General features: G+C 49.6%; 1 protein-coding gene across 1 annotated transcript; it reads right to left on the bottom strand.

Moving 5' to 3' along the window:
• Positions 1-10,895: 10,895 nt before the first annotated feature.
• LOC127306856 (dnaJ protein ERDJ2) lies at positions 10,896-16,718 on the bottom strand. The gene is made up of 10 exons (XM_051337562.2): positions 16,282-16,718; positions 16,091-16,186; positions 15,543-15,663; positions 15,337-15,443; positions 15,010-15,227; positions 14,297-14,474; positions 14,091-14,210; positions 13,182-13,268; positions 12,055-12,165; positions 10,896-11,920 (listed from the first exon to the last, which is right to left on the bottom strand). Exons 1-10 carry the CDS (start codon positions 16,465-16,467, stop codon positions 11,093-11,095), a joined length of 2,052 nt encoding a protein of 683 aa, XP_051193522.1. The 5' UTR covers positions 16,468-16,718; the 3' UTR covers positions 10,896-11,092.
• Positions 16,719-20,632: the final 3,914 nt, after the last annotated feature.

The following is a 20,632-nucleotide window of genomic DNA, read 5'->3' as shown; positions in this document are numbered from 1 at the left end:
TTGATCATTATTTAGTAGATCCGATCCGTTACGGTTGCTCCTTGTTCTTCAAGGATTAGTTTAATATCTGCAATAGTTAGGCCTTACAAAGGGTTGGAGGATCCAGCGGCGCGTAGGGTGTCGTTTGCTAGTCCTAGACAGGATGTTCCGAGGATCAACCTCGTGTTGGTTTTTAGGCCCTATCTAGGATCGGCTTACGATCACCGTGCGTGGCTGCGAGGCCCAATCGTGAGTAGGATGATCTGATTATGCGGTGAAAACCCTAAATCATCGTAGATCATTTTAGCTTTATCTTGATCAAGCAGGACCACCATATATTCGTGCACCTCGTGCGAATCATGGGTGGATCGGCTCCTTGAGCCGATTCACAGGACAACCTGAGAGCCGATCGAGGCTCGTATTTAATGTTTACGTGTATGCCATGCAGGAAACTAAGCGAGGCATCTCCATCACCTTCCTGACCAGGTATAGGTCAGGTGGCACGCCCTTGCATCAGCATCGGACGTGCATGCCGGAGTCTTTGCGGGCCGTCGCTCGGAGGGACCAGGGCCAGCCGCAGCCCTAAGTTGTTCCCGGCTCTCCTGTGTTGCCCGTCGCTGCTCGCCGGTGGGTTTCTGACCGCAACACATTCTGGCACGCCCGGTGGGACCATCTTCTACATCAACCACATCGCCATCTACATCTGAGATGGCGGACGGCACCCCAGTCACGTACGAGGATCTGACCGACGAGCCTAAGAAGAAGTATGACGAGGTCAAAGCGATCCTCGAGGCCGACCTCATCGGCTCTTTTCACATAACCCGTTCACATGGCATCAGGTGGAAAGGGTTCTCGCCTGATGGTGCGCTCGATGGAATAGACCTGTCTGCCCCGTCAGAAGAACGCACCAGGTCCCTGCGTCAGGAGATCAACTACATGGTGGCTCACTCGCTGCACCGCCACTCTGAGAACATGGTGAACACTTTGGAGCGTGTCGCTCTCCGGGTGATCCAGGAGATCATAAGGCACCAGTACTCTCCGTCAGGACCAGCTCTCGGGACACACTAAGGAGAGATGCCACTCCAGTCCCGTCCACCGCTGCCATTTGCGTTGGCAGCACCAGAAGTGCCGAATTCACCGGCATTCGTCGTCTACAAGATCGGTGGTGACCCTAGTGACTGCCAGTTCTTGCATGAGGCGCCTAAGGAGATCCCTCACGGGTACATGTGCACATACGTGCCAGACTGCGGTAACTGGGCGCTCACAAACCAGGCCGCAACATCAGGGACTTCTGGGAGAGCAGGAGGAACGTCAGCGACAGATCTTGAGAAGCAGACGTGGCTAGCTAAATATGCCACTCCGACAAACCTCCAGAGCTCAGCTCCTGCAGTTGGCTCAGAGCTGGAAAAGCAAGCATGGCTGGCTAAGTACGCCACCACGGCGAATCTTCAGAGTTCAACTCCCGCAGCCAGCACCGTGGATCAAATCAGTACCATACTGAGAGACCAGTTCGGCATGGTGCCGAAAAGGAGGACAATCGGCTATTCCAAGCCGTATCCCGATGAGTACGAGTTGGTCCCGCTACCACCCAAATATCGGCTCCCTGATTTCTCCAAATTCAGTGGATCAGATGGTTCCAGCTCCATCGAGCATGTGAGCCGATATTTGGCACAGCTAGGAACGGCCTCAGCGTCGGATCCACTACGCGTGAGGTTCTTCGCACAGTCCCTCACGGGATCGGCTTTCGGGTGGTACACTTCGTTGCCACCGGACTCGATCCGGACTTGGAAGCAGTTGGAAGAACAATTCCACATGCAATATCACTCAGAGGCTTCCGAGTCTGGCCTTGCCGATCTAGCACAGATACGTCAGAAGCGTGGAGAAACCGTGGCAGAATACATCCAGTGCTTCAGAAATCTAAGGAACCGATGTTATTCGGCTCGTGTGACTGAAAAAGAAGCAGTCGAGTTGGCAGTGGTGGGCCTTGCATCACAAATCAAGGATATGGCCTCCCAAGCAGACTACCCTTCACTGGCGCACATGGTTCAGAAACTGTCGGCATATGAACAGCGCCACCCGGACTTGTACCAGGACAAATTCAAGCGTGCGGTAGTCCTGGTTGAGGCAGATGAAGACGAAGGCTCTGCGGGAGACCAAGAGGTAGCAGTGGCTGAATGGACTCGGGGGGCAACCCCCGTGTCCTGCAAATGGGTTAAGCCACCAGGTCCGCCCAGAGGGTTTGATTTTGACGTGACTAAAACTGAGCAAATCTTCGACCTCTTACTCAAGGAGAAGCAGTTGAAGATACCCGAAGGCCTCAAAATCCCCACTGTACAGGAGCTGAACGGAAAGCCATACTGCAAATGGCATAACTCGGTCTCCCATGCCACCAACGACTGCAGGGTGTGGCGCCAGCAGATCCAAATGGCGATAGAACAAGGACGACTGATTTTTAACCAGTACGCCATGAAGGTCGACACCCACCCCTTCCCCGCCGTTAACATGGTGGAGTGCATTTACCCTGAAGGTTGCCAGCCAGGATCCTCGTTCAGCATCAACATGGTAGGACCTGGGCACCACTCTGGCAAGGATGGAGACGATGGCAGCTGCTCTCGTAGCAAGGACACAGAGGAGGCCGCTCCACGCGATCGGCTCCATCACGATGGCAAGCGCTGCGTCACAGAGGGAGAAGTGAAGAACATAAGATATCAGCGACCTCTCTCTGATCACCTCCTCAATAAGTATGTGAGTCAATACAGCCAACGCCGACGATCTAGCGACGATGATGATAGAGACCGTCTGGCTAGGGACGCCAGGAGACATCGTCGGCATGATCGCGATGAGGAGGAGTACGAGCGCCGTGCCAAGGGAAAGGCAAGGGAGCAAGACGACGAGGATAGGCACTGGGACTGCCCCTTCTTCAAACACTGCTGGGATTCAGGAATGAGCCGATTGCCTACAATCGGCAACTGCTTAGAATGTAGACAGAAGAAGAAGGATGCAGCTAACGTGTCCGTGTTCCAACGCTTAGGGCCTCTCCCGCCTCGGAACAAGCACGCTGAGTCCCCTCGGGTGGAAGATCTCGAGGATTTGGAAGACGATGAAGAAGAAGAAGAAGACAGGTACCACCGGCCAAGGTGGTGCCCTGATGGACTCAGCCGTTCCCAAAAGCGTAGGGTTCAGCGATTGCGCGGCTTGGAGGAAGCCAAAAGGTTATACCTGCACACGCTAAGGAAGGCGCGGCCTGATCTGGCCGCGAAAATTCAGCGAACCCTGGATGAAGAGGGTCGACCACAGAAAATGGAGTGGCGCCCCAAGCAAAGGAAAGCCGATGATGAAACATCGGCTGGCACAAACATGGTGTTCATCCTTCCTTCGGAGTTCAGTGCTCCAGGATTAGACGAGGCACCTGTGGCACAACTTGACTGCGGCCCACGGCCGGTTATCTTTGAGAAGCCACGAGAAAGAAGCTACAGACATCTGAAGGCCCTGTACTTGCGAGGTTATATCGATGGGAGGCCTGTCAATAAGATGCTGGTGGACACCGGAGCGGCAGTCAACATTATGCCATACTCTATGCTACGTCGGTTGGGACGCTCTAGCTCGGATCTGATCAAGACCAACGTGACATTGAGCGATTTCAATGGCCAAGCGTCTGACGCACAAGGTGTTCTGAACGTGGATCTGATCGTAGGAAGGAAAACTATCCCTACGACGTTCTTCATCGTCGATAGCAAGAGCACCTATGCTGTTCTGCTAGGAAGAGATTGGATCCACGCCAACTGTTGCATTCCCTCCACGATGCACCAATGCGTAATACAGTGGGATGGAGATGAGGTAGAGGTCGTCCAGGCTGATGACTCAGCCGAGATTTCAACAGCTGGCATGAACGCTTGGGAAACAGCAGGTCAAGAGCCACTCTCAGGCATCAATTTGGACGACTGCGAGCGCATCGACGTGACGAAGGGCAGGGTTAGGCTGGTCTTATCCACCGGCCTGACCGTGTAGCAAGAACAAACCGATGAGCAAACGTGGCGAGGCCGATCCTTGGGATCGGCCCCAAAGATCTGTGAAGGAACATTACAAAACCTTCATTGAGCGCTTCGATCAATATGGAAGCCGATTCCAGCAATCAGCCAAAATTATCTTCACCACATGTTCTGCTTGTGTTCAACATCGATCTGCTGGGCAGCGGTTTTACGTCGGCTGATGAGTTAGGAAAAATCAACATTGGTCTTACCGGAGCCGACATGCAAATACAGTGCCTTGGTTAACTACAGAGCCGATATCTGCAGTTCCCTGATAGATTCGGCTCGGGGGGGCATATAATCAGATGAACATGTGCAGATGGACATGTGTGCAGTGAAATGTTAGGGGCCGATAGGAAAAATCGGCCGGTAAAAAAAAAATTCATGATATACAGCCGATGCAAGGACATCGACTTCAGAACTAAGAAACGAAGCCGATGCGCAGCCATCGACTCTAGTACGATTACGCAAGATCTACCGGACAATGAGAGCTTCCTCAGCTGCAAGGAGCCGATTGCAGCAGTACTGTCAAAAGTCAGTTTTGGCGTGCAAGGCGGCCTTTTGCTTGTTATGCCGTTGGTGTTTCGTCTATGATATCGGCTTTCAACAGAGGAAGAGGCAGTCGATGGGGGCAAGTTCGGCTGGTTCGGCATGGTGGCTGTCTCAGAGTTACCTGAGTTCGAAGCCTGTGGTCTGATCTGGGCATCCTCACCAATATTCTCGCCATGACTGAGGCTCGGGGGGGCAGCTGGCCCTGTAGATGCTCTATTTAGGAGCCGATTGAGATGTCATCGGCTGATCCTTCGTTGCAACCTTCTTCACAAAATGATGAGTGCTCGCAGAAGAGGATCGCTGAAACTGGTGGGAGAAATTTAAGGGCTCTCTTGAAGACTCCACATTATCCACCAGATAAAAAATCATCAGTTGAAGAATTGAAGGATGGATGTTAAAGGACCGATGCGTTGCTATCGGCTCATTAAGCATTGGCTAAGGGGACAAGTCAGCAATATCAGTATGAGGGGAAATCGGCTAAATTAAGCTCAAGGGAAATCGGCAAAATCAAATTGGGAGAAGTTCTTCATTGATAAGCAAGATTTCTTACATAAAGAGCTGATTGCTCTCAAAAGGAAGTACTAGGGGATACATTGCCCCATCTACTACTACTGATCCTATGCTAAAGGTCCTATCTACGGGCCGTCACTGCCCTCGTCATCGCCATCGTCGCCGCTGTCGGCGCTACTCCCGGCGGGCTCGTCGTCGCTGCTCCAGCGGCCGCCGACCGGGCCTTCATTGTCCTCGTCCTCCTCGTCAGCGTCGTCGTCGTTGCTGTCGAAGTCGCTGAGGTTTCCCGGCCAGGGGCAGAAGCGCTTGGCCGGCGGCTCGTCGGAGGAGGTGTCGTCCTCCTCCTCCTCCTCCTTCTCCTCCTCCTCCTCGGGAGAGGTGAAGTCGTCGCAGGAGAAGCGATCGTCATCGCTCTCCTCCTCCGTTTCCCCGTCGGCGAGGAAGCGGAGGTCGCTTTCCCCGTCGGTCAGGGACTTGTCGTCCTCAGACCAGATGGAGAAGTCATGACTAGACTCCTCCCCGGCCTCGATGGCGCGGCGGGTGTTCGCCGCATGGAACTCCTCCGGGTTATGCTCCGGCGTCGGCTCGCGAGAAGAGGAGGATTGGCTGGAAAGATCCGATGAAGCAGAGGAGGAAGAAGACATGGTGGCACCGGAGGGCTTTTGGAGTGCTAATGCGAAGGGAATGCGGAAGCAAACTGTTTGGAGCGGTTAAATAAAAGGGGATATAGTGGATATTCAATGCCACAGCGGTTTCCGAGGAAGTGGTGCCTAAAAGAAAAAAAAAACTGCCAGGTCACGCGGAGAAGTTGAGAAGGCAAGGCATCATGATGAAGGATACTGCGACGGTTCTGCCACGACATGACCCGACGAAGAAAAAGCAGAGTGATTTTGGAATTATCAATTCCAAAACCAGGGGGGCATGTGTTATCACCAGAATTTGACCGAGTCAGAGGTGGGCCGCGATCAAGATGGACTTGAAGAATATACATGGAAGAAATACGTGAATCGGCCTTTATATGCAAAGTTTGGGCTAGTTGGCCCGTGTATCTGTAATATAGTAGGATACGTGTCGGTTAGTTAGAGTTTGTTTCGTGCACGGTTGGGATTATTCCCACGTTAGAAAGTCTACGGACTATAAATATGTATCTAGGGTTTATGAAATAAACAACAACCAACGTTCACCACAAATCAATCTCGGCGCATCGCCAACTCCTTCGTCTCGAGGGTTTCTTCTGGTAAGCATCATGCTGCCTAGATCGCATCTTGCGATCTAGGCAGTATAAGCTTATTTGTTGTTCATGCGTTGCTCGTACTGAAGCCTTTTTGATGGCGAGCAACGTAGTTATCTTAGATGTGTTAGGGTTAGCATTGTTCTTCGTATCATATGCTATCGTCGTGCAACCCTTATACATCTGGCCGCCCTTACACCTATCTTAGGTGTAGGGGCGGCACCCCGCTTGATCATTATTTAGTAGATCCGATCCGTTACGGTTGCTCCTTGTTCTTCAAGGATTAGTTTAATATCTGCAATAGTTAGGCCTTACAAAGGGTTGGAGGATCCAGCGGCGCGTAGGGTGTCGTTTGCTAGTCCTAGACAGGATGTTCCGAGGATCAACCTCGTGTTGGTTTTTAGGCCCTATCTAGGATCGGCTTACGATCACCGTGCGTGGCCGCGAGGCCCAATCGTGAGTAGGATGATCCGATTATGCGGTGAAAACCCTAAATCATCGTAGATCGTTTTAGCTTTATCTTGATCAAGCAGGACCACCATATATTCATGCACCTCGTGCGAATCATGGGTGGATCGGTTCCTTGAGCCGATTCACAGGACAACCTGAGAGCCGATCGAGGCTCGTATTTAATGTTTACGTGTATGCCATGCAGGAAACTAAGCGAGGCATCTCCATCACCTTCCTGACCAGGTATAGGTCAGGTGGCACGCCCTTGCATCAGCATCGGACGTGCGTGCCGGAGTCTTTGCGGGCCGTCGCTCGGAGGGACCAAGGCCAGCCGCAGCCCTAAGTTGTTCCCGGCTCTTCTGTGTTGCCCGTCGCTGCTCGCCGGTGGGTTTCTGACCGCAACAGATGAGTGTCGGCGCCAGCGTGAGGAGCGGGAGGCGCAGTACCATGAATGGCAAGAGGCGATGGAGCGCCAGCAGTAGCTGGCGACGGAGGAGCGTCAGCAGCGGGAGGCGGCGCTGGCGGCAACGGAGGCGGCCTGGGGGAGGCGGGCGGATGCGTTGGCGACGGAGGCCGACGCATCGGCGTTGCGCCTGGAGGCGCGAATGAAGGGAGGGGGAGGAGGCCGAGGCGGAGGAGGAGGCGGAGCAGGAGGAGGAGGACGACGACAACTTCGAGTGGTCCGACGATGATGGGCCGCACCCGGACGAGACGGCCGATCAGCAACGCGCGCTCGTCGAGTCCTTCGAGTCGGAGAAGAAGCTCCAGGACGACGCCCGTGCTCGCGAAAAGGCGCAGATTCGCCGTGCCGTCGAGCTCTCCCTCTAGGCGGCGCAGCAGGGGAGGGCAAGCGACGACGCGCTACTGGAGCAGTGGAGCCTGGCCTCGGCCCTACGCATGAAGAGGTCGCGCGTAGCAGGAACTACGGCGGAGGTGTAGGCCTAGTGGCCAGTAGGCTAGAGTTTAGATGAAATCTAGCCGTTTTCATTCAAACTTTTTAACATATAATCAAATTTGAATGAAAACTTTTATTTTCGTGCACTAATATTCATTTGAGAAGGGCCTTTGGGGGACGCGACTAGGAAGCAACGTCCCCCAAACGTGACATGAACAAAACACGTTCCCGAAACACTTAATTCGGCGTCGTTTGGGGATGGTTTGGGGGACGGGAAAGGCTATTAGAGCATCTCCACTCGTTTGGCCTCCCCACGCCGAAATCCGGCGATATTTCCGTCCGGATTGGAGGAAAATTAGGCCTGGGGAGGCCCATTTTCCCAGCCGCGAGCCCAGGATGGATGCAAGTACTTTGACGTAATTCGGCGAATTCAGACAAATTTGGGCGAAGCTCGTTCAAACATAAGCGAAATTTAATGATATTTAATATATAAATAGGCCGAATTCATACATATATTTGAATTCGGCGATTGGCAAACTAAAACTTAAACTAAAAAGCGGCCTCCTACATGCCGAAATGGCGGTAGAAGGACGTGTAGTCGCCGCTATCATCGTCGTCGCTCGAGCCGGCGTCGTCCTGGGGCGGCGGCGCCTCCTACCAGCGGCTCGTACCCTGGCAAGCGTCGCCGGCGCGTGGCGGCGACGGCCGGTAGATGTCGTCGTCGCTGCTCTCCTCGAGCTTGATCACCTCCCTGCTGGGCGCGGCGTTCCTACCGGCGGATGGTGCGGCAGCGCGGGCGGCGAGTTGACGCGCGGCGGCAAGGTCGAGCATCCGCCGCTGCTGCTCCGCCTCCTGGCGCTCCCAGTCGCGCCTGGACCACTCCAGTGCGGCGTCGATGGGGAGGCTGTTGTCGGCGGGCACCAGGTCCTTCAGCGACCTGGCGATCGCCTCCGCCACCGCGGCGTCCTCTGCGCGTTTCACATCCTCCTCGGCGAGCTGGTTCGCGGCGGCCGCGGCGGCCTCCTTCTTCGCCGACTTGCTCTACCACCCGCGTTGCGGAGAGGAGGGTTGGTCGCGGATGACGAGGGTGCCGCTCCTGCGCCCTCTGCTCGGCGGTGGAGACGCCGGCTCCTTCTTGACGTGTGCCGATGTCGACGGAGACGCCGGCTCCTTCTTAACGAAGAAGGACGATGGCCCGCCGGACCTAGACGCCGACCTTGACCCAGACGAGGATGAGGACGGCGCCATCCTCCTCGGCAGCCAGGAGGTACCGCGCTGGCGCGACACAGTAGCCGCCTCCGGCGGCGGCATTTGCAGGACGGGGGAATTCCCGCCCTCGATGTGCGCGAGCACATTCGAGAGGGTGCGGTCAGGCGCGCTCCACCACCGGCGGCGGCCGGCAGCGTTGTTCCTTGCCGGAGGAGGAGGAGGGCCGTCATACGCGGCGAGTTCGCGCTCGTACCTGCGCCGGAAGAACTCGGTCCACGCTTCGTAGTTGTCGGGGAAGAAGCGTGGGTCCGCACGCTGCTCGTCACTGAGAGTGACGAGCACCGCGTCGATCTCCGGCTTGAGGGCGGCCCGACCCATCGGCGGCGGCGGGATCGGCACGCCGCCCGCGCTCAGTCTCCATCCTCTCGGCGCGCGGAAGTCCGGCGGCGCCGGGTAGCCCGCCATGTGGAGGAGCCGTCCCTCCCATTGGTGGAGAGAGCGGCGGCCGAAGCCGTTCTTGGCCGCACCGTCGTTCGCCATTGTTGGTTCATTCGAGAACGGGGAATATTTGGGGGGAGGCGAGCGAGGTGAATGGGGGGTAGGCGCGGTAGTTCGGCGATAAATAGAGGTAGGCGTGCGTAATACCGAGGCGACGGCATTAACTCGCCGCGTGGAAGCTATGCGGCCGGCGAATACTGACCGGCGGCAGGCTTTTACAACGCGCGGAAGACGATGCGATGAGGACGACGATCGGTGTCTCTCGCCGACAAGTTGGGGCCACCAGACGCGCGGGAAGTTTCCTCGGCGTTTCTCGCGCTTTCGTTTCGTCCGGATTCCCCGAGCGCTCGGGGGGGGGGGGGGGGGGGGGGGATGGGGGGGGCTCGCCGGATGGATGAAGGGCCGAATCCGGACGAAAACGATAAACCGGGGACGCGACTGGACCGAATTTCGCCGTCCGGAAGACAAAACGCGGTCCTGGGGCCTCGTTGGGGAGACGAGTGGGGATGCTCTTAGATCCGGGCATACAGGTATATTGTCACGACATCATCCGATCTTCTTAAAAAAGGCCAGCTACTTGTGGTAGAAGTGCAGCACGCTCCAAAGGGCCGGCTATTGACTTTGCAGTTGTATTTTGATCATTTACTTTTCACAAGAAAAAACTGCAATGTACTGCAGGAAATTTGACCTGTCGCTAGGACTCGTCCCTGTATGTCGAGAAAACTTTCCGCTCTCCACTAGGAAATGGCTGAGTCAGTCAACCCGACCACATCCTTGTGCGCCGTGCCATCTCCTTGTGCGCCTACCACACATGTTGTTGTCTAGTAGTAAGACATTTTTCAAAAAGGAATCTATAAGTGCGAGACAGTGTATGTACCAATCCTGCGTAGCTAACAAACACATCAGGAAAACCATTCCATCGAATACTGTATGATGAAAATGAGGCTCCTCGACGAACTCCGCTGTTTGCTCGCACTGCTGTAGCTACCGACGGCAGCGGTGCGGGCTTCCGGCGTGATAAGAAGCCAACCGGCGAACAAGACGCTTCTTCCCTCCACCAACACACTTGCCGGCTGTCAGAAGAGCTGTGGGAACCAGAGCTTCGAGTACCCATTCGGCATCGGGCCTGGCTTCCGGTCTCAAGACTTGAGCATAAGTTCATGGCATCCGCTAACGTTGAAATATCATACTGATCCACCTTTGTATCTCACATTTGAGCTATGTAATTCTGCATCTCAAATAATGCTGTTATATGCTACTGATCAACTTTTGTATCTCACAATTGGGCTTTGTAATTCTGCACCTCAATCACGTTGTAATATGCTACTGATCCACTTCTCTATCTCGCTATTGGGCATTGTAATTTATTAGTTTGCGAGCAAGGAAGAAATATCAATGTGTAGTTCTAAGTGATGTGTTGGGCTGCAGAAAAATGATCAGAAGCCAAACGCCGTACAAAACCTTAATGACCAAAACAAATTGGTGTTTTCGGACACTTCAAACTTTGCCACCTATCTTTGGTTCAATCCCTGTTATGAACGCATGATAAAATTCTGCCAATTTGATTCCAATTCTCAATTATTAGTTCCATCCATATAAGAATAATAAATAAAAATCGTAAGCAACTATTACTGCCTGCTCTATAAGTTGATGAGAGATACTTTTCAGTTTCATGGTGCACAAAGGGCAAAAACACTGATGTTAAGCATCTATTTTACTTGAACATTAAAATGTATTGTATCACTCATCCACATCACTGCCCGAGTCTATGTCAGAGTCAGCCTTTTTGTGCGCTGCTCCATTTGCAACCTTACCCTTTCCCTTGTTCTTCTCTTCTTCTTCGTCATCACTATACTCGCTCTCGTAATCGTCGTACTCCTCTTCTTCCTCCTCCTCTTCCTCCTCAATGCCATCCTCCGCCACTGGACCTTCTTCAGGCACATGGGCTCTTGTTCCCGCGCGGCTCCGCTTCAGAACCTTCAGCTTAAAGCTGGTCTTGCTGTCGCAGCCTATCCATGCGTCGCACAAGCACAAGGATGTCAGGTTGTGATTTCCCTCCGCTGGGGCTTGGAACTTGCCCATTACCAACCTACTGCCTTTCTTCACTCTGTCAACTGCTTCCCTAACTGCAACTCCTATTTCCCTCGGACTTGCACCTAATGCTTCCTGGGTATCTTGTATAGCTTTTGATGCTGCAGTTATAGCGGTAGCCTCGTCCATGAAGCTGACCTTCTGGGATAACCAGACTTCGTTCGAAGCAGTGTCTGCTAGAAGCAGCCAGAAGTTCTCTTCCCTGTGGAATGGGAAGCAAGGAGCATGGGGAAGTGCAGCAATTAGGCCGCTGCGGCGCTGAAGTGAGACCCAAGCATACATTGTAACAACATCACCCTCTTGTATGCCCTCTTCTCCTTCAGTCTCGCATCTAATATCTACTTCAATAGTAGGAACCATCTCCAGTACAAGCTCTACATCCTGAGCTTCTTCTTCAGAAAGGCCAGCTACTTGTGTCAGCAGTGCAGCACGTTCCACTTGAGACATATCACAGAGTTCTTGGAAAGCCCTGATTTTCTGCAGTTAAAATGGAATAAAATTGTTATACTAAAAAGGATAAAGTACTCAAGGCACGGGCTATTGATTTTGCGGTTCTCTTCTGTTCATTTACTTTTCATAAATAAAAAACTTCAATGTGCTGAAGGAAATACCTTGCGAGCAATCTTCTTGACAGTAGCCTCACTAAAATGTGGCAGCTGCAAGAATGGTGCTATTCCTTCTGAATTACCTCCACCAGCTTTCCGAGCACTGAGAGGAACAGCCTGAAAATATGTGTTTATGTATTTACATTACCATCAATGGTGATAAACAAGCTTATGAACTATCAGAAACAAAAAGCTAATCAGGCATGTGAAAGTGTAAATTGATTACAACTAAATGTTCAAGCCAATAAATAACAAAACACTTGTCAATAGAGGAAGATGAATGTGATGGTCATGATCTGAGACACGATGAGTGGCAAAGAACTCATAAGATGCCACTGACACTGAGAACTAGCAATGATTACCATGAAGTGTCCACATTACCAACAAGACAACAATGGTAAAATACAACATCATGGTAAAGTTTTAGTTCCTAATCTGTTTGTTCACCAGGATTACATGCAAGAGACAGAGTAGAACTTTCAGATGAAACTACAAGACACATATCACAGCAAAACAGGGCATGTGAGAACTGAATCATATTTCTTAACGAATACAATATTTATTAAGGCATGGGTGCTTCTTAACCTAAAATAGTAGCGAGCGAGACATGAGACAGCACTATTTTACTTGATGTTAACAAGTAATAACAAAAATTTGTATACTGTTGGTCATCTAAGAGCACCATGTAACTTATTTCCATTGCATGCATCTACTACCCTCAGAACATAAATTGCCTCGCTGCAAATTTACACTTGCAGTATAACTGGCAGTTTCACTTTGTTTTTTCCTGGAGTGGTCAACTGCCAGGCTGAGAGATTAATTTCGGAATTAGTGGATCATATGATTTGGTCTTCCATATGCTTTTACAGAATGACAAATCAGCAAAATGAATAAGACTTTGGATAAGGAACCATAACTTATATTCTATGGTCAAAAACAACATCTGTGACTTTGGATACAGTTAACTAGCAGCATGATAGATGATTAAAGCTAGTGGGCTAGTAGTTAAGAAGGAATACACTCCAGATGAATCCAGAAAAATATAAGCTACAAAACTTTTACTGTTTAACACAGAAAGACATACACATCACATAGAACATGAACTGATTCACCACAAGGTGGCTGAAGAATACCTGGATGATACTTTGAGAAAGCTCAACTACACCAATTGCAGGCCGGAGCCATCCAAAACCATGCGGACTCCTTGGCAGAAGTGCAATCTGCAAGCCAATAAGTCCATAAAAATATGAGGTATCCATACTTCGCAAAAGAAATGCTAGATAAGAAGTGGACAAAGGGGCACTACAACAGCATAGATCAGTGTCTTTCAAATCTTCTTGTTGAGATACCAATTTGTATGCAGTAGTGCAACAGAGAACTTTGTCCCTTCATTGATTACAGAAATAGCAGTACTAAACACTCAAAGGAAATAGTTATCTATGGAACAAATAATGTCAGCTGTAACAAAGTGAACTCAAATAGAAATTTGATGCATCAGAACTTGAAGCGTTAGGATCATTTTACATCCATAAATGACTCGACACCACAAGATTAAGACAAGGCATGCAATTCCTCTTCGCACTAAGATGCTCAAGCGATAGTCTGATTAAATGCATAGACCAAACACAAAATCTGTGTGCACATGCACAATTACAGAAAACTGCAATATGCATAAATCCTACAATACGCCCATGCCATCTAATGGGCATTTGAGAGGATCAGATTGTCATAATTGATTTAACATGCCAGTAACACTGAATGGCTAACTGGATCAGATAGCCAGCATAAACATCGGCTCATAAAGCAAGTTAACTGTAGCAATGGAAGACATAGACTGATCTGGGGCAAACATAATTAGGTATTACTGTATTAGACACAGCAAGATAACACAGTACGAACAGAGCAGTTGATATGTGCTTGTGTTTGATATAAATGTTAACAGCTTGATCACCATTGGATAGACGAGATAGTGTATGGAGACAGACATGTACGACTCCACAATTAAAGGGCCATAATTCAGAGAAAGAAATCAAATCAAGTACCTTAACTAGTTCTTCCAGAAGACGAGGTGCAAGTTCAAGCATGTGCCTGTAATCCTTTACTAGTGCTGGTGACAAAGCGAATGATTCTCGAGTAAGATGAGCCTGAATCAACAGTTCCATCTGAAAATAGGAAAAGGGAGTTTTCAGCTTGAAAATTTTGTCACATCACAAAGTTAATACCATAACATGTAGCAACAGAGACTAACCTTTACAAGTGATGGATGCTGCTTCCAAAACTTGGCTTGTTCTGTTCTAATATTCTTTAAATCTAGATTTAACTCGCTTCTAACTGCTACGAATAGTTTCTGCAGGGGCTCATCATCACTGCGGCGTACTGGCATCTCCATATACTCTGCTGCCTTGATGAAGACATCCATAACTTTGCTGGAAAATGCAACCGATAGTTCCATTGATCAAATATGGTAGAACGGATGAATTATTTTAACACAGAACCAATTATCCATAACAGAAGAACTGTAAACCGAAGAGGAAGTCCGCAGGCATTTGGTTCAGTTTGCTTAAAAAAAAGACCTTAAATACTAGTAGTAGTTTTTGGACAGCAACAACAGAACCTGTTTTATAAACCGTCACTAGGTTTCATAATTCATAATCATGTGAGCAGAGCTTACGTGACTGGGGTGTTGGTCCTCAAATTAACAACCAAAATTATCAATATGGTTAGCGCGTAACCATATTAATACTATGTCCAACAGTGCCAGAAAAGCAAAAAAAAATAGCATATCAAAATTCTAAATGTGTCATTTTTACATTGGTCCAATGCTCACAGGGAAGTTGAGATAATTCGAACCAATAAGAACCACTGAGTCGAGATAATGTATCATGAAGCCAATCAATAAGATCGGAAAGAAAGAAAATCCGAATTCTCAAATACAAAGATGAGATGTGTGTATGCTCATACCTTGGAGCCAGAGATGGCTTCATAAAGTAGTAATAAGTGGACAGAGTTTGGTGCATGACATAATTTCCAGTATACTTTGATGACCTCGACAAATAAATAACTGCTATCATCAAGGGGAAGAGTATGCAAAGCCCCACTATCCCTAGAAGCATTATTCCGCCAGATGCACCATCCATATTCAGTAAGAACTTGGGCAAAGCAATACCCATTTGGAAGCCCTGATGCATATATACCAGAATATCCATGTTAGCTTTAGACATGAGTGAAAAAAAAAAAAAAAAAAAAAAGCTTTTCAGTTGGCATCAAAGAATAACTAATGTTCATTACCTGACGCCCATCTGGGTGACCATACTTCTCATAATTTTCACGAGATGTCGGATCAGTCAACGCCTGGTACGCCTTAGATATAGATTCAACGAAGTAGGTATGGGCCTCTGGAAAGTGAAAGGCAAAATAAAAACACAAAATTTATTTAGCTACTAAATAATCAACAGCATTAATATTATTACAAAATAGAAGGGAACACATTTTACCAGGGTCGGGATTTTTATCAGGATGGTACAGAATAGAAAGCCTCCTGTAAGATTTCTTGATATCAGACTCTGTTGCCCCGGGTTCCAGTCCAAGAATGCTGTATGGCTCAAATACTTGGACCTAGGAAATCCAAAATCATATGGTGAATTAACTGTCGTAATCGACATACAGATGCATTCCGTTGCGTAACAAATAATTGAAGATTTAGAAGATCAAAGGGAAATTAACTCAGCAGGATGGTATGGTAGTCTTTCTAGTAATAACATCCCAAAGAATTGGTTGTTCCTGCTGTGGCAGCAATCAAAAAATTTGTCCCGTGCTTCTTGGTGTAGCACTGAAGTAACAAAACATGAACTTTGTGCTGGCAGCTCGCTCTGATGGGGTAAAGCTGGGGAGTGGTATTACGTATTTGTGGGCTATCATTTTGTTTCAGTTTAGTTGTAACAATCATGATTATTCTAGTCTAGCTAAAGTAAGGCCAGATGAGAGAGGAGATTCAGTTAGCTACTATAAACTGGCAACATGTACCAGCGAACAGGTTGTGTACCTCACGGCTGCTGAGCTTGATGTAGTAAACCAGGAATATCACAACGACCCAGAGAACCAGGATGGTGAGGTTGCTCCACGTCGAGAAGTTGGATATCTGCAAGGCGACAGCCAGAAAACAGTTATCAGCACGGAAATCGTACTGCTAGCGTGAGTAAAAGAGAAAGAAAAACACAGCGGCGTGACGCCCACCTTCTTGTAGATCGACTTGCGGTACTTGCCGGAGCGGTGGCAGCCGGAGCAGCGGCAGTGGATGGGCTTGGCCTTCTTGGTGGCGGCGTGGCAGAGGCGCATGATGGTGTAGGGCACCAGCGGCAGCGCGATCATGGTGAGGATGAATATGAGGAAGAGGGAGCTGTTCTCCTCCGCCGCGGCCATGGCTGCTGCTGCTGCTGCGACCTCGCGACTGCGACAACACCGGGCAAAGACGTCAAAACGTGCTGTGACGCCGCGGGGTCGTGCGGTGGGCGGTGGGCGAGCGGGGAGCTGTCCGGCGGATCTGGGGACTTGGAGGCGGATCTGGGGCGCGGCCACGAGCGAGTAGATCGGGGAAGAAGGCGGTGCAGATAGGCTTTTGGGGACCCAGACGCGGTGCCTCGCGCGGTCGGAGTCGGAGCAGGAGTCCGGGTCGGGACACGGACGGAGGGATGTCAGTGAGAGAGTGGTTTTGACTTCCGATAGGACACGGCCCAGAGAGGAGAATCGGCCGGTTAATTTGGTGGACCAGCAAACTTATCCGGCCCGGACCAAGTATTGTACTCTAAAAAGTACTCTATAAAAAATGATTTTTTTTTAAATACTCCCAGCTCTTACATGATTGGCCCTCAGCTATGCGCGACATCGGAGCAACCTTGTGGACCCCAATTCATGGATCTTCGAAGTTTCTTTTTTTTCAACGGCCGACATTTCTTTACAATATGCATAAAGGCTCCATGATGTCCATCGATTTGTCATAGGTACCATATCCACGCAATCGGGCTCTAGGACATCGGCCAACTGTGCTGATCAATCACATGATTCAGGCCTTCAATACGCACTGGGTTATCCGCTTCTTTCGCACCCGGCATATATCAATAAGAATTTTCATTCCATAAAGGGAACCGCGTCACGATGATTGCGAGCTAGCACATCAATGGCTGTCATCTTAGCATGTGTGTTCCAACCTGCATCAACAATTTGATTTTTTCCACTCCACTGATGGTGGTTACCATTTGGATGGGTCCAAGGATTGGATAATGTCAATTAGGGAGGGGTTTTATCTTTAACATTGGGAATTTGGTGGCCACTGTCTTTTACTTTTTGCGGGTGTCGCCACAGTATTCAACGACTACAGCTAATTATGCAGGAAGGAAACAAAAGTGGAAATCGAAACCTTTCTATCGCCATGCACATCGTTGTTTTGGTGGTGCCACACACACCATAAGAGAAATGTGTTATTCCCCCATGTCATCGTCAATGTTTGTGTTGATGAGGTGCGGAACCCATTCCTTAGATGCTAGAATTTGATCGTGTTTAGAAAGAAAAAGAAATTGTATGGAGGAGACGTCTTGGCATTCTAGTTGTCTAATGTACGAATAATCTAGATATATTTCTCTAGTGAATCAGTTAATGGGATCGAGGGTCCCATGAACCATGGAAGAGTAGACTTGGGTTACTTACACTAGACGTCTTTGAAAACTATGGCAGTCGTTCTTTTGGTGAACTATGCTCATCTAAGGCGTGTTTGGTAGACCGCAACCTCTCTAACCTCTTCTATGGGAAAATAAATTGGGGCCCACGTTGTGGCTAACACAGGTTTTAATGCACATGTGGGCCTGCCCCAGGAGGAACGGCTAAATCAGTCGTTCCTATGGAGCCTAGAAATCCTTGCATGGAGGCGATACATCCCAACCACGAGGATATCTCTTCCTTGTTCCAATAATCGAGTGGATGATTCCTTCTGAGTAGGACAAGGCCACCGTAGCAAGATTCTTAAACATTTTTGTAGAGGGAGAGAGATAGACATAGCCAACCAAAGGGCCACGAGAGAACTCCGAGAGAATTGCACACTAATTAAGGTGGGGCAGCTCTAATTATGCGTGGAGAGGGAGACGCCAACTTGGGGAGGGAGCTGCTACCTTCGCCCTTGGGGCGCCTAGGGGTGGGTCGGCCACCCCCATCCCCCGGAAGGAGGCCAAAGGGAGGGGTTGGCGCCATGGGCCCATACCCAGTTGGGTTGTACTGGCTGCTCCCGGTGGGTCTAGTGTCCTGGCCAGCCACCTTCCCCTCTCTCACCACTCGAACATTCCCCTCTCTTATTTCAGTGTCCACCGGACACTCCAGATTCCACCGGAACGATATTTCCCTAGTACGAAATATCACTGGAATGAATCTGAGAATAATTCCATATATATGGCAACCCTGGAACACTTACGATGTTGTCGTGAATCACTTATGATAGGCTCATAGTGACTCTGGAAGTCTCTCTCATAGTCATAAATGAAAGGACACGGATGCCGCCTAGAGGGGGGTGAATAAGTGATTTAAAACTTTTATGAGATGGGCTTAACAAATGCGGAATAAAACTAGCGTTTACTTTGTCAAGCCCAAAGCCTATATACTATGGTTCACCTATGTGCACCAACAACTTATTCTAAGCAATGGTTCACCTATGTGCACCAACAACTTATGCTAAGCAATACAAGCAACTTATGTGATAGCAAGATATATATAACTTCAAGCACGATGGCTATCACAAGGTAGAGTGCATAAGTAAAGAGCTCGGGTATAGAGATAACCGAGGCACGCGGGAGACGAAGATTTATCCCGAAGTTCACACTCTTGCGAATGCTAATCTCCGTTGGAGAGGTGCGGTGGCTTAGTGCTCCCGAACGCCACAAGAGGCTCACCTTGAGGTGTGGTTGCTCGATGCACACCAACGCCACAAAGGCCTCACCCCAAGATGCAGTACTCACACCACACACCGAACGCCACGAAGGCGCCTCACCTTATTCTCCGGTGACCCTCGCCACAAAGGCCTAGGTCACGGTTCCACTAAGGGATTTCCTTCGAGGCGGAAACCGGGTCTTACACAAAGATTGGGGCACACATCCACAACTTAATTGGAGGCTCCCAACAAATCGCCACAAAGGCCTAGAATCCGTCTAGGGTTCCAAGAACCCAAGAGTAACAACCTTTTTGCTTTCACCACCACGAATCACCGTGGAGAACTCAAACCTATGCACCAAATGCAATGGCAAGAACACCACAAAGATGCTCAAGTCCTTCTTTCTCAAATTCCAACAAAGCTACAAAAGCTATTGGGGGAATAAGAGAGGAAGAACAAAGAGGAGAACACAAAATTCTCCAAGATCTAGATCCCAAAGATTCACTCACAAAGAGATGATTTGGTTTGGTCAAAGTGTGGATCTAGATCTCCTCTCTCTTTTCCCTCAAAAGGGGGCAAGAATCATGGAGGGATAGAGAGATAGGGCAAGCTTCTCAAGATCAACAATGGAGGAGAGAGAGAGTAGGAGAAGCACCAGCCCAAGGAGGAAGAAGGGGGGTATTTATACCCCCCAAGAAAATCGAGCCGTTGGGGCAAATCCAGGGCCGGATAATCCGGCCTAAGTTGGGCCAGATAATCCGGCCCTGATACGTCTCAAACGTATCTATAATTTCTTATGTTCCATGCTACTTTTATGATGATACTCACATGTTTTATACACATTATATGACATTATTATGCATTTTCCGGCACTAACCTATTAACGAGATGCCGAAGAGCCAGTTGATGTTTTCTGCTGTTTTTGGTTTCAGAAATCCTAGTAAGGAAATATTCTCGGAATTGGACGAAATCAACGCCCAGGGTCCTATTTTTCCACGAAGCTTCCAGAAGACCGAGGGAGATAAGAAGTGGGGCCACGAGGTGGCCAGACAATAGGGCGGCGCGGCCTGGACCCTGGCCGCGCGGCCCTGGCGTCTGGGCCCCTCGTGACGCCCCCTGACCTACCTCTTTGCCTACTTAAGCCTTCGTCGATAATAGCCCCAGTACCGAGAGCCACGATACGGAAAACCTTCCAGAGACGCCGCCGCCGCCAATCCCATCTCGGGGGATTCAGGAGATCGGCTCCGGCACCCTGCCAGAGAGGGGAATCATCTCCCGGAGGACTCTACACCGCCATGGTCGCCTCCGGATTGATGTGTGAGTAGTTCACCCCTGGACTATGGGTCCATAGCAGTAGCTAGATGGTCGTCTTCTCCTCATTGTGCTATCATTGTCTAATCTTGTGAGCTGCCTAACATGATCAAGATCATCTATCTGTAATGCTACATGTGCGTTTGCTGGGATCCGATGAATAATGAATATTATGCTATGTTGATTATCAATCTATCTATGTGTCGTTTATGATCTTGCATGCTATACGTTGCTAGTAGAGGCTCTGGCCAAGTCATTGCTTGTAACTCCAAGAGGGAGTATTTATGCTCGATAGTGGGTTCATGCCTCCATTGAATCTGGGGGAGTGACACCAACCTCTAAGGTTGTGGATTTCTTTTATTTCGC

This window comes from Lolium perenne, chromosome 2, assembly GCF_019359855.2.
Source record: "Lolium perenne isolate Kyuss_39 chromosome 2, Kyuss_2.0, whole genome shotgun sequence".
NCBI lineage: Eukaryota > Viridiplantae > Streptophyta > Magnoliopsida > Poales > Poaceae > Lolium > Lolium perenne.
The sequence above is the reverse complement of the archived record's forward strand: the minus strand, read 5'-3'. Positions and strand labels throughout refer to the sequence as shown.

Bases quoted from the DNA above. Each gene is read 5' to 3' on its own strand.
- LOC127306856 (XM_051337562.2), bottom strand. From the start codon at position 16,467: ATGGCCGCGGCGGAGGAGAACAGCTCCCTCTTCCTCATATTCATCCTC. The intron at 15,664-16,090 runs GTACACAACCTG...TGGATTTCCTAG, and splicing joins TCAAGCTCAGCAGCCGTGAG to GTCCAAGTATTTGAGCCATA. The intron at 13,269-14,090 runs GTACTTGATTTG...ATTGGCTTGCAG, and splicing joins TTCTGGAAGAACTAGTTAAG to ATTGCACTTCTGCCAAGGAG.